The sequence below is a fragment of the Musca vetustissima genome, unplaced genomic scaffold (genome assembly GCF_032173495.1).
Source record: "Musca vetustissima isolate MV318-11 ecotype Yass unplaced genomic scaffold, APGP_CSIRO_Mvet_v1 utg744, whole genome shotgun sequence".
NCBI classification, from domain to species: domain Eukaryota; kingdom Metazoa; phylum Arthropoda; class Insecta; order Diptera; family Muscidae; genus Musca; species Musca vetustissima.
The window spans coordinates 458,542-472,921 of NW_026888268.1; the positions used below are offsets into that span (position 1 = coordinate 458,542).

The following is a 14,380-nucleotide window of genomic DNA, read 5'->3' on the forward strand; positions in this document are numbered from 1 at the left end:
ACGCTATCTTCTGAAGGAATTGAGATGGGGTGCTGAAATTCTGCATAGAGTTGTCTTTTGTTTGCAGGCTGGTCATGTTCGAAGATGGGCTATATCGGTCAACGTCTAGGCATTGCCCCACATAAGGATGCCGCCCAATTTTCCATATTTTGGGGTTCATAAGCGCGCTTTTTAACCAAATTCGCAGAAATTTGGCACCTTGTGTCATTTTTGGGTACCAAATGTCTCCACTAAAAATTATAAATATCGGTCCACTTTTTCTGGTAGCCCCCATACAACGGTACATCCTAATTTTCAGTATTTTGGGGGTTTCAAGCGCGTTTTTAAACCGAATTCGCTGAAATTTGGGTACCAAATCTCTTCACTAAAAATTATACCATTTTTTCGGGTAGCCCCCATATAAGACACCCTCAATTTTCGGTATTTTGGGGTTCTTAAGCACAAATCTTCCTACCAAAAATTATTAATATTCGCCCCCTTTTAGGCGTAGTTCTCATATAACACCCTTCTTATATTAAAATAGTTAGCTGTATTGCACCATAGTATAGGGGATAGTCGTTACTCGAAATAGTCCGTTATCTTGATAAAAAAACTCGAACCTCCGATAATGAAATATATCGGCCAGCATTTAATAATTATAATTATACCTCCCGAAGGAAAGAATTGAGACACAAAACAAACATATATGATATTCGAAATTGTCATATGTCGGTCATTAATTAGACATAGCCCTCATATAACTATAACCCCAAATATTCGCTAATTCCTATACTATGTAAACTAACTTTGTTATCTAAATTGCAGAAGTTTGAGGATGGTATACTCTTTGAAAATATTCAAAGACCTTGTCACAAAATTTGGAAAATATTTTAATGTGTGGTTTTTAAATTTTTTGAAAATATTCAAAGGCTTTCGCCTTTTAGACTGACATATTAAACAAGTCTGAGGAGTCTGCAATTATCGAATTCAAAACATCGCCCATGAATACCTAGTATCCCAAAAAATGTCAATATCCTTTTAAAATCACGTACAGTTGTCGTTTTTTGTTATTATTCGCCTATTATTTGTCTAAAACACCTGTTTGCTTGCTACCTAACACCAAGCCAGGTTTTTAAAAAACAAACAAACATTTTAAATATTCCCACCCCTGGCATCCATGATTTTTTTCTCTCCCTCTCATTCCAAAAAAAAGAGTGTCTTAAGACCAGAATATCAAAGGCAACATTTTATAAATATTGTACAATGTATCGCCTTTTTCTTCGTAAATTCTTTTGAACGCATTTTAACGAACCTTTTCGTTCTTCGTGTTTGTGTTGGTTTTTTCTGTATTTCTTCCATACATATTTGAGTGTTCAGAGTAAATGGGCAAGTGGTATTATGTGGTAGTTGGCGCTCGTACGGCTATCGGACGGTGTTGTTGAATTCAAAATCATGAAAATTTCGTTAACATTTCGGTGTTCCTTGACAGCCACAGATACGATTAAGAAACGAACGTAACAACATCACAAGGATGAAAATCATCCGCCGCGTATTTTGCCGAGACTTCTGAGTGCACGAATTACGAAATTAGTGTGTGTCTGTGAATCAATCGGTCTTTTTGGGTTATTGTGAAATCTTCAAATCTCAACTGGAGTGTCGAGAATAATCTTCGGAATTCGTTTTGTAGTATTTAGCGGATGTGTATATAAACTGATTGAAAGAAGATAACAGTATCGGCAGAAAATAAGACTGAAGATCGAAGTTTTAATTTTTGAAAATTTAAAAATAATAGAATTGGTTTATATTCGATCATAAAAGTAAAGTTTTTTTTTGTATTCCGTTTTGTCAACGTCATTCCCGTGGGGCTTGTCTGTCATTTCGATCGAACTCGCAAAATTCGCTGCATAAAAATCTGCTATATTTTTGGTGGTGTTGTTCTTGTTATTATTTTTTTTTTTTTTTAATTTAATAAAAATTCGTATACGCATAAAAAACGAAGGAGGAATTGATTGGAAATTTTGCTGTATTAGCAATTAACCGGTGAAATCAGATATTGCCCATTGCACACATATTTGAATGAAGGTCTGAAAAAATACTCAACATAAATGGAAAAAATGCTAGCCAATAGTACGCATAAAAATCGCAAGGTAACATTGCTAATGTCGAATGTGTGTAATTTTGTAAAGAATTTGTGGTTGAGATTATTATTGGCCCTAACGGAAATACGCAAATATCACAGTTACCCAAATAAGTATGTTCAGTTCAAAGAGAATGGTCAAAATCATAATTATCAGCAGCATCAGCAACAACAAAAACATCATCAAAGTGTGTTGAAGAAAATACCGGAAGTTAAAGGATTACCAGTGGTCGGAACATTATTTCATTTATTAGCAGCCGGAGCAGCACCAAAGTGAGTTAAAAAAATATTTTTTAAATAAATTAATTTGATTTGATCTTTTTTACATACGTTAGAGTTGTTTTATTTGTAAAGGAGTCCTGATATTTATTGAAGAGGTATTCGTTTTATAGAAGAGGGTTTATTGAAGATGTATATTTATTGGAGAATTTTGAAGTGGACTTCTATGTGATTTATTCCCGGCTATCTGAAATCTATTTTTATCTTTTAACACATTTTATTATACAAGAAACTATATTGAGAATTGCATAAGCTTTTTTTTGCGCATTTTATTTGGATAACAAATTTCTTCAATGTCTTTTGCATTTGTTTTTGTTTTTTGTTGTAAAATAGTATTTGTCCACAGGCTTAAAAAAAACAAAATAAAATGAAACAAATCTGGGTCAAATACACACCCCCTCACCCCTGAAAAAATTCCAACAATTTTAAACAAAAATATTCAATTTCGTCGCACCTAGAAAAAAATGCAATATCATTTGTCTGCGGAAAAATGGTGCAAAACAAGCGCGAAGTTCTATGGAAAATTGACCAAAAAAGTTCGATGCTCTTTGAAGAATCGAACAAAACAAAATACAGAGTAATTTTTATTTTCATTTGTTGCTATGAAAAAAATATAAAATTGAAAGCAGCAAAACGTGACAATCGTTTTCAATAATTTCATAATCCATCATTTCGTAGTAACGGCGATGAGTGTTTTAAATGAATGTTAAATTTGAAATAAGGGTCTTCTTTTCTAGGCTTGTAGATTGATATTTAAGATATTGCCAATTTTAATTTAACCCTTTCAGACCCAAAGACATTCATATTTTTTTCTGATGTATTTGTAGAAAAAAATTGAAACAGGAGTCACATGTTAAAAGTACGTCCTAAAGGGATAACAAAGCAATACATAAATAATAAAAATGAATTAACAGGTCCATATTCACGTTTATACTACCTTCATTTTGTCAGATCTTACAGTTGATTAAGCTGGCTTTGAATGGATTAAATCTAGAAACCCCCAAATTCCATACGCAAGGCACATATATTAGGTAGTCGCATCGGCGAATTACTACAACAAATCAATTGTTTTGGTAACATAATATGTCAACATGTGTAAACAAGGCACAAGGCCTATATAAAGGGCCCCATACACTATAAATCATGTCGTCATGCCGATGAACCCCTTTTGGTATATGTGAGACTGATTAGTGTATGGCAAACTCTTCAATCACTATTCCAAAAAATCGATTTTTATCCCAAAAAATGAATTATGAGTCGTAAATTAAGTTGTTTTTTTTTTATTCCTTCACAATTTTATTATTTTTGTACACAAAATTATTTACTGACAACTTTCAAAATGAATATTATTCACCAGATTGATAGGGTTTCATTTTCAAAATCAAAACTATTTTGATTTTCTTCATGCATTGTGTGTGTCACACATACATAAATAAACTTTCAAAAAATAACACATACTATGATAAATGCTGTACGGCATGATGTATAGTGTATGGGGCCCTTAAGGTCGGCCAGTAAGCGAATTCATAGAAAAAAACTTAAGTTTAACGTCATTTTTTTTTTGCTGAAGCGAAAACTAATTGCTTCGCCTTTAAATGAAAAACACAGCCAAAAAACAACACAATCTATAATTTGTATGATAATTTACTTGAAAATCTTCTTTAAAAGACGATATAAATAAAAATTGAATTGAATATTGATAAAATATTAATATTTTCGTTTTGATGTCTAACATAATTTTGTATGTATGTATAGGTTTCAAAATATATATTATATTATTTATTTATTTTTTTTTTATTTATTCATTTCAAAGCCAAGCCAAAAAGCCTTATATGGCCAGTATACTACAAAATAAACTTAGACAAAATTAAAAATATAAATTTTAAACACTAGCATTTCTTTTCATGTTACATTTGTTCAAGCTCCATAAATATTCAATAAAAGTAATAGAAAAAAATCATTTGAATAAGAACTACTCTGAATTGATTTACAAAAACATTAAAGTAAAATATTAAGTAATTACAGAAATTTATCTTCAGTATTCAACTACTCAAAATAAACAAATTAAATTGTATGAAAATAACTCATACCTTATTATTGCCTTAACAAGGCAAATAAAACTGAATTCGCCTTGACATTTCAAAATTTAGGCAAATTTAATTCAACCAATCAGAACAAAATGTTTTAATACCCTACACATCTATGTTAAAACTATGTGTTGCCTCAATAGTTTGTAGCTGCACTACTCCTAGACTCAAGTTTTTATATCGTTTATCATCTGTCCGTCTGTCCATTATAATTTGTAATATGATTATCATGATCCGAATCAAATGGTGATTGAAAAAATTATCTTCTGAAAACACAACATTAGCACTATTTTGAATAAACGATTCAGTATGTGTCGGCATCTTTCAATAATTTCCCTCGATGAATTCTGGAAATTTCGTATATACATACGGTTCTGGCATAAAAGGTCGTTTACATTGAATCGGATTTGGTTAACCGAGTTAGTTTATTTTTTCAAAAAGTAAACAAATATTTTTACTAATATTTCAAAATGTTGAATTCTGATTGGTTGAATTTAATTTGCCTCAAGTTTTGTATGTCACGGACAATCATTTATTTTTCGCCTTGTTAACAATTTTGACATATCATGTTCCCAATTCGCCGATGCGGCTACCTTATATATCTACCTTTCCTGGGTCGATGCGACTACCTAATACATCTACCTTGTCCATACGTTTTCAATGCTCAACATTTCAAGATATACAAAAAATTATTTTCGTTTTATTTAAAATAAATTATATTTCAAATTTTGAATATTTGTATTTCCATCTTCCATCTTAAAAACTCATTTTTAGGTAGAAAAAAACATTAAATTTTAAAAAAGTTGCATTATTCACATAAATGTAGTTGTAAAACAGCTGGAACGAATAATATATTGAAGTTGATAATTGGTTTCATTGATAGTATTTTCAAAAGGATTTTCACGGTGGTTCGTCCTTTTTGTAGAGAAAACAATTCTGGCCCTTCTTGCCTCTTCAGCTGTAAAATAAACGCCTCGTCAGTACGTCTATTATCGATTCACTCACATAGACTTCATCTATAAAGAATGCCAACCTTCAGCTCTTCTATGAAAATTCCCTACTTTCAGCTTAAAAATCTCTCCTTTCAGTGAAGACAATTCTGGCCCCTCTGGCATTTTCAGCTGTTAAATAAACATCAGCCTTCAGCTCGTCTATGAAAACTCCCTTACTTCAGCATTAAAAATCTCCCTTCAGTTCGTCTCCAAAGTCTCCGTTCAGCTCTATAAAGTCTATCGTTATATCGTGTATAAAGACTCTCTTCAGATATTCTATACTTACTCCCTTCACATATTTTATAAGCACTTCAGCTCTTCTCCTCAGCAATCTAAAGGCACTGACTTCAGTTTGTATATAAAGATACCGTTCCACTCTTCAGCTGTATAATAGATTCCCAGATTTAGATCCTCTACCTGCCTTCATTTTCAAAAGTATCCATCAGTCTCGAAAGTCTCCATTCAGCTCGTACATAAAGTCTCCCGCAATATCGCGTATACAGGCTTTATTCAGATATTCAATACTGACTTCCATCAGATCGTTTATAAAAACTCCCGGCTACAACTTGTCTGTATAGAGTCCTCTCCACTCGCTTTAAAGACTACCTTCAGCTCTTCTCCTCAGCAGTCTATAAGCACTGACTTCAGTTCATCCATAAAGACTACGTTTCACTTTTCATCTGTATAATAAACTCCCTCGTCAGTATGTCTGTTATTGATTCGCCCATATAGACTTCATCTGTACAGAATGCCTTTAGATCCTCTACCTGCCTTCATCTATGAAGACTCCCCACCTTCAGGTATAAAATTTCCTTAATTTCATTTTTAAAAACACCCTTCAGCTCGTCTATAAAGTCTCCCGTCATATCGTGTATACAGACTCTCATTATATATATTTATACTGATCTCTTCCAGAAACGACTACAACTTGTCTATAAAAGCTTCAGCTTGTCGCTATTGACTCCTCTACACTCGCTTTAAAGGTTACCTTCTCAGCTCTTCTCTTCAGCAGTATGTAAACACTTCAGTTTGTCTATAAAGACTCCATACCACTCGCCAATAAAAACTCCGCTCAGCTCGTCTAAAAGGACTCCTTGTATATACCATCGGCTACTCTATAAAAACGCATTCCACTCATCTATAAACACTTCAGCTCTTTTCTTCAGCAGTCGATAAACACTGACTTCAGTTCCTCTATAAAACGGAGTCCACTCGTCCGTAAAGGCTCCATACCATTCGTCAAAAAAACACCGCTAAACTCGCCTATAAAGACTCCCTCTATATACCCCCCCGATTCGGCTACTCTATAAAAGCGTCCTTCCACTCATCTATAAACACATCAGCTCTTCTCTTCAGCAGTCGATAAACGCTGACTTCAGTTCGTCTATAAAGACTTCGTTACCCTTGTCTCCCACTCGAATCCCGATAAAAACTTCGCTCAGCTGGTCTAAAAAGACTCTTCTATGCTCTATTAAAAATTCTCAATGCAGCACGTCCTTCTCTGCTTATCTTTAAATTCTCCCTTCAAATCGCATGTAAAGACTTCCTTCAGACTCTATACAGATCTGTGTCTGTCTTTGTCTTTCATATAGACTTCCTACACCCTATATTTTGCTATTCAATTCAACTCCGACTGCGAACCTTTTCTACATCTTTCCATTATTTGCATATTTACCACTGTTGTTTTTTTAAGCTCAATCTGATTTTTTTTCTTAACGTATTTACCTTACCGATTTACATTTTAGGCTACACATCTACATAGACAAACGTCATCGACAATATGGCGACATCTTTCGCGAACGTTTGGGTGGTACTCAAGATGCCATATTCGTCTCCTCGGCACATTTAATGCGTTCAGTATTTCAGTATGAGGGTTCATATCCCAGGCATCCATTGCCCGATGCATGGATACTCTACAATCAAGAGCACAACTGTCAAAGGGGATTGTTTTTTATGTAAGTTGAAATAAAAAATAAAAAAAAATTAAAAATAAATCGAAAACAACAAGAATAAAATTTGAATATAAAATGTTATACAAATTGTTGTTGTTTTCATCTTCTTTAAAATACAGTTTTGTTGTTGCTGTGTGCCTTTTGTAATATTCATCCATTCCATTTGCAGGGAAGGCGAAGAATGGTTTCACAACCGCCGTCTTTTAAGTCGTATTCTGCTTAGCGGCAATTTGAATTGGATGGATTGGCATGTACGTCAATGTACCAATAAATTAATAAACAAATGGAAGCAAGCCTTGTTGGAAGTCAAAGAAAGTTCCGGTTATGAATGCATGATTGTGGATAATTTAGAACAGCAGCTATACAGATGGTCCATAGATGGTAAGTTTTTTTTCTTTTTTTAACAAGATTACAAAATTATTATGTTTCCGATCAGTTGTGCGTAGTTATTTTTAAGGTTCAGAATACGAATTAGGATTTCCTGCATTTGTCCCTGATATCTGTTCTGTATTTTGTTTAGATTTTGTTTCAAGAAATGCCTTATCGGATCAAAAATAAAAGAATAAAAATTAATGGAATACATTTTTAATATTTCATTTTTGTTCCGACTTCCCCATATTTAATTATATTCTTATTTCCCTTTATTTTTTTATTTGCCATATAACTTAAATCACTTGGTATTATATTTCACACCTGATAGTATTTCAAAATACGACGCGTGCAGCGGTTTTACTTAGCATATCAAATGTAAGAGCACATGGCATTGTTGGTGCTTATTATATTGTATTCGATTTCCAAATCGATCGCCTGACCTACCCGATTTTTTTTCATTGTCACGTTTTTATTTAAACTTTGCCAATAATAGAAGTGGAAACCTGTTGGAAATGAAACCAATATTTAAGTTTTTCAATAATTGAGAATCCATACATGGCTCTTTTTTGTATATATAAAACGTTTTCCTTATATATATATATATATATATACGATATTTGCATATTGAATTTCTAAACACCGGCAATAAATAAATGATATTCATAAAATTGTATAGAGTTCATATTCAATCTTTGCTTGATTTTGTAACATAACTGCTGTTTGTTTTAAGGTTATGAAACATTAAAATTTTTTTTGTTTGTCCTTGAACTACTTTTTGGATTATGGTCATTTATTTGAACATTTGCAAGAAAGAAATAACATAGAATTATTTCTTGTAAAAGTTCATATAAATGTCCGTAATCCAAAAAGTAGTTCAACAAAAACATTTTAACATTTAAAACCGTTTACAGAGGGGTCTACGATCCGAAACGACCCGAGTCATACTCGGCCAACATATGTCACCTCAACCCATTGTGTGCAATTGGGCTGCTACAAAAACAACATTTTAATACAACAGAGACTTTTCAAGCACCAACATATTTTTTTCACCTACCTACGTACGTCTTTAATGGTTGTCTGAGTTATTACAGAAATGATAAAACAAAAGCTTGGACTTAAAATTTAAACAACACGGCCTGGACCTTTTAAAAAATATGTATCAAAGGACAGAATATCGATTTTAAGGTGTATTTTTTCAAATGCAGAGGCAATACGTTTCACAAATTGTTATTACTGAACCTTTTGAGCTCTATCTTCTATATCATATTATTTCAAGGACTTTTTGAAAATGACTTATTAAATGGCCAACAGGACCGTGACTAATTATAAAAAGACCATCATAACCTTAACGTTTTTAAAGAATAGTTTTCCAGGTCCGAAAGTGTCCTTGGAGGACATAAACAGTTATAAAAATGTCTTCCGCTTCTCACAAAATTTATTCTCTAGGCAAGAATATCCTCATAAGAGGACATAAATAGTTATAAAAAAATGTCTTCCGATTCTCACAAAATTGATTTCAATATAACATTGTTTTTAAATTTAATAATGAATTAATTTTTTTTCAGTGGTCATATCCGTCATGTTTGGTACTACGGCCAGCGAAAAAGAAAACCCCAAACTACATTTGGCTGTAACAGATTTTTCAGAGATTGTACACAAAATATTCGAAAGTAGTTCGAAATTAATGAATTTCCCACCGAAAATAGCCAAAAAATATCGCATGAAAATATGGACAGATTTCGAAGACAGTGTACAACAGGCACTCTCTAAAGGATCGATTATCATTGATATGTATTTACAATTGTGTTCGGAATATCCGGATGGCCTGTATGGCAAACTAAAAGAATCTGAAACACCATTGGATATGATAAAGCGATTATTTGTAGATTTGGTGATTGCAGCTGGTGATACGGTAGGGAAATTAAACCAATTTTAAATAGTTTGTAAACTGTATACAATATTTATTTTCATTTATATATGTTTATATTTATGTTGTCCCTTCAGACTGCATTCTCCTCAGCCTGGGCCCTATATCTATTATCCAAAGATAATAAATTACAACAGAAAATCTATGAAGAACAACATGATCATAGCAATGTCCATGATATGCCCTTGGTTCGAGGTCTGGTCAAAGAAACTCTAAGACTGTATCCGGTGGCGCCATTTATTGGCCGTTATTTACCGGAAGATGCTAAAATTGATAAATATTTTATTAAAAAAGATGTAAGTCCGTAAAATATTTTACATACTTTTAATTAATATCCATTTTCTTCCTCAAGTCTTTGGTATTATTATCACTCTACACAGCCGGTCGTGATCCCAAACATTTTCCAGCGCCACTGGAGGTAATGCCTGAACGATGGTTACGTGATGAAAATACTGGTGATTATAAAGGCGTTTATAAACCGCATGCTAGTCTACCCTTTGCTATTGGCAATCGTTCCTGTATTGGTCGCAAATTGGCCCTATCGCAAATGCAATATTTAATATCTGAGGTATTATTGAATTAGACAAGCTTTTTGCAAATATCTTTATTTTTTATTTTTTCAGATAACCAAAAACTTTACAATGAGCTGTGAAAATACAACACCAATAGAAAGTATACTACGTTTGGTAACAGTACCAAATCAACCGTTAATATTGGGACTCTGTCCGCGTATCACATAATTTTAGTTAGTTTATAGTTGTCAGTTTTAGTTATAGCGCGTAATAGCATTAAGTCTAACATGGTTATGGAATAATTCAACAAAATTGCAATATTATTTATAAAGTTTATTCCATATATTGATGCAATTGTTTTATTAGATTTGTAGAATAATATTAGACGATTAGTGTATCGATTTTTTTAATAAAACTCTTAGTAAAGATTAGAAAAAGTAGAATGAAAATTGAAACAAAATAAAAACAAAATGTTATAATTGAAAAAATAAGATATTTCCCTTTTTTTAATAAAATACTATTTTTTCGGATTACATTAATACTAATATAAATAAGCCACGAAACGGAAAATTTTGTTTTAGAGGCTTTCATCTGTCTCTTCCAAATAAAACAAACTATTATCTATATTACATGGAAACACAACATACTTTATTAAATATCGTCCAATTACAATAATAAAAATGATATTACTATGATATGAGAGCCATTATGAAAATATAAATGACTGAAATGAAAAATAATGCAACAACACCATAAGAGGCTGAGCCCCAAAATATATAACCGATCAGCATTGTTAGAGCTATAAGTGCCAAGGTACGATAGGAGCCTAAAACCCGTAAACATAAACGGGCTGGTATATCTTCTTCACATAGTTCACTAACACCTGAAACACATTTCGAGACTATATGTTAAAAATGATATACATACATGCATATATAAAATATAGATAATTATTAGCAATAATGTGGCATACAAACCTCTGGGTTTTTCGAACCATTGTGCAGTCATGGGAGGGTATAACAATTGATGTGATAGTTTACCCAGAAAGTCTGGGCGACTCCAATATTTGTTAAATTGGTCGCCAAACTAAAAAAAAAAAATATTTTTCAAATTTTATTTTATTCCAAAAAGAAAATTTTTTCATTCCCATACCTTGTCATTTAACACACAGGAAACTTGATGTAATAATCTCACCAGTACCGTACATTCATGTGTTTGTATGGGTACTGTTGTGGGATCTATAGAAGAATTCATATGGGCCAAATTATTCATCATTTGTCGTGGCGATAACCGTGAAATATCCAAATAGTCACTGTTATCATATATTGAGAAATTTAGGCTCTTTGAGAAACTTTGTCCCACCACCGGTTCCAATTGTTCCATTGATATATTGGGCAGTTCAACCTAAGCAATTTTTGAGATCATTTCCTTAAACTTTATAAAAAATAAATATAAGACAACTTACATTAAACATTTGACTTAATGAGCGAACTGCTAAGTCAAGTATGTCAGGTATTTTACTAATCTCTTGTAATTTCAATTCCGATGGGTTCATATCGCTAAATACACTGCTGAATAGTTTCCTAAAGAAACCCAACGATTTACGACGTTCCATTTGTTCGCGTCGTATTGCACTAATCTCTTGGCCCACATACATCCGTGATATGTGTACAGTCTTTATGAATTGTTCGATTTCACATTTGATAGCAGTGCCGAACATGGGTGTATAGACATCTTCATGGTAAAAACTACCATCCCATTCAACAGAAGTAGAAGTAGTTGAGCTAAAATATTAATTGTTTTTTATTTAAATATTGTAATATACTGTATCGTAACAATACCAACCTTAGGAAAGTACTGTGTTTTCGGGGGGAATCAACAAAACCAATTGAATTGCCTGCATATGCTTTTTCAGCATTATAGAGTTTTTGTGGCAATGTCGATTGACTGAAGACCTGAAGGAAATAAGATAATTGAATTAATTATTCGCAAAAAATTATTGCACTTACCTTTACTAAACGATGTAACATAATTACATTACGCAGTGATGTAAAATCCAATCTCTCAAATCTAGGTAATATGTGCACAAATATTTGTGTATATATAACTAAGTTATCGGCTATGAATGAATCAAACCGACTGTTAATGGGTACCTCAATATTTGCTCCACTAGAAGGAAAAAATAAAAACAAAATTAATCACGATATTAAAAAAATAGTTATGTTCGATATAATAAAAAGTAACACATGTATATAAGGGACATTGCTCTAATAATGCAGTGTTTTCTTGTGAATGATGACACCTAATTTAACCTCAAAACTTTCCAATGCAGAAGCTATCCATTATCTTAAAATGTATATCTTTCGGTAAAAAATATCAGAAATCATGTAAATATTTTATAATTTTCTTGAAGGGAAATTGAACTATCCCTCCTTTAAATCGGCCTGACAGCAAACCAATTATCTCTTAATTCCCATAGAAGCCCATCCACAACATACTAACCACGAATTACATATATTCACTCTTTTTAAAATATATTGTAGAGGGTAGACTTTGAAATACATTTTTAATATACACATACCTATTATTTTGCCATTCAAATGTATAACGCCATGGCTGAATATAGCTAAGCCATAATTCCAAGACCACGGACATAGAACTATCCAATGGCCATCTACCAATTATACTCTTGATAAATGGATATATGCGTGGCTTCATCATTGGTTGGGCAATTTTACGTAACGTCGACATTGCAGTTTGATCCAAGTTGGCGGAATTCGCAAAGGAGTGCGTCTGTTTTATGAGTATACGGACAACACGTATAAATTCACTGCTTGGAAGATCCTAAAAAAAAAAACAAATAAATATTTGGTTATATATTTGTATTAGGCACTTATACACTTACCCTTGCCTCATCCACATCATATCTCAACCATGTATCAATAAAGAAATGCAAAACCGATTCGGTACGCCAAGCATGTGCCCTCGGCGATGTTTCAGTGCCACTACGTTGATTTATCTGTGACATATTATTCGATCCCGAACCATATAACGACTGATTCGTTTGGGGTATTTTCAAATATTTCGGTGAACGTTTTGGTTGTAGCTGTTGCACCGGCATTGGTTGTGGCGCCTTAACGCTCGAGCAAATATTACTTGGCATAACCATGGCATCTGGTCGACTGGGTAGGAAATTGCAAAGGTATTCGGCTGTCAGGAAAAAATACACAGTCTTCATGCGTTCATTGTGTACTTGCAGTGCAGCCGGATACATTTTGTGCAAAGGAAATGTGGCATGTATGACAAAATGCAACATATAATAATCGAAGGCATTTAAACTCAACGAAGTGACCTGTCTACGGAATGGATCTATATTAACCAAATCCGCATAGAACATGGAATACTGGCCCGAGTGTATTAACTCCACCATTTTGTGCTGTAAATTTCAAACATTTTAATTCATAACACCTTTACAATAAATCCGCAAAGCAACAACAACAACTTACCGGTAAATGTTCCAAAGACAATTCAAACTTGATTTGATCATTTAGTAAATTATAACATAAACGTAACATTGGTCCCATGGGTGCAAAGAAATTGTACAGGATATCAAAACATGGTGCGGAATTTTCTTTGGTTGTTGTTCGCAGACCCCATCCCAAGCCACCGGCGCCAATGCCAAAGACTGATTTCACAATGGTGGGAAAAAGTTCCTGCAGTTCTCGCAGATTACACCGCTCGAACAGTATATTTAACTCATGGCAACGATCAAATAGGGGGAAACTCAACAATTCCAATATGCGGTTCTGTAAATAAAATGGAAGAAAAAGCCGCCACAAAGCGGCAGCTGTTAATCCTTTTGTTCAACGACGCTGATGCTGCTGCGAATAACTTACCCCAATATTTTCATTATAGAAAGCCATAATTAAAATTCTTTATCAATATTTGTAAAATTGTATGTCAAGTATTTTTTCTGTATAAATATAAAACCATTAATTAAAAATTTGCCGAAATTAAAGAAATGTGTTTTTGTTTTGTTTGTGCGTTTAGTCGACTTCTTCTATTTCACTATAGTTGCGTTCCGTAAGATAAGTAAATCGACTTTCGACTAATCAACAACGGAAGAAAAAATTAAAAACGTTC

General features: G+C 33.0%; 2 protein-coding genes across 2 annotated transcripts; one reads left to right on the forward strand and one right to left on the reverse strand.

Moving 5' to 3' along the window:
* Positions 1-2,093: 2,093 nt before the first annotated feature.
* On the forward strand, positions 2,094-10,478 carry LOC133336114 (cytochrome P450 315a1, mitochondrial). Its single transcript, XM_061544412.1, has 7 exons — positions 2,094-2,389; positions 7,220-7,429; positions 7,596-7,807; positions 9,364-9,710; positions 9,803-10,021; positions 10,078-10,293; positions 10,349-10,478. The coding sequence occupies exons 1-7, from the start codon at positions 2,094-2,096 to the stop codon at positions 10,463-10,465; spliced, it is 1,617 nt and encodes a 538-aa protein (XP_061400396.1). The 3' UTR covers positions 10,466-10,478.
* Positions 10,479-10,884: 406 nt separating this feature from the next.
* Positions 10,885-14,196, reverse strand: LOC133336055 (sphingomyelin phosphodiesterase 4). The gene is made up of 10 exons (XM_061544350.1): positions 14,134-14,196; positions 13,744-14,043; positions 13,143-13,673; positions 12,819-13,081; positions 12,247-12,406; positions 12,077-12,192; positions 11,703-12,006; positions 11,390-11,641; positions 11,215-11,323; positions 10,885-11,120 (listed from the first exon to the last, which is right to left on the reverse strand). The coding sequence occupies exons 1-10, from the start codon at positions 14,158-14,160 to the stop codon at positions 10,927-10,929; spliced, it is 2,256 nt and encodes a 751-aa protein (XP_061400334.1). The 5' UTR covers positions 14,161-14,196; the 3' UTR covers positions 10,885-10,926.
* Between the last annotated feature and the right edge of the window lie 184 nt (positions 14,197-14,380).

Coding starts and splice junctions, on each gene's coding strand:
- LOC133336114 (XM_061544412.1), top strand. CDS start 2,094: ATGCTAGCCAATAGTACGCATAAAAATCGCAAGGTAACATTGCTAATG. Junction 7,430..7,595: donor CAAAGGGGATTGTTTTTTAT/GTAAGTTGAAAT, acceptor TTCCATTTGCAG/GGAAGGCGAAGAATGGTTTC. Junction 7,808..9,363: donor ATACAGATGGTCCATAGATG/GTAAGTTTTTTT, acceptor ATTTTTTTTCAG/TGGTCATATCCGTCATGTTT.
- LOC133336055 (XM_061544350.1), bottom strand. CDS start 14,160: ATGGCTTTCTATAATGAAAATATTGGG. Junction 13,082..13,142: donor ATGATGTGGATGAGGCAAGG/GTAAGTGTATAA, acceptor TTTTTTTTTTAG/GATCTTCCAAGCAGTGAATT. Junction 12,007..12,076: donor AGTACTTTCCTAAGGTTGGT/ATTGTTACGATA, acceptor AACTACTTCTAC/TTCTGTTGAATGGGATGGTA.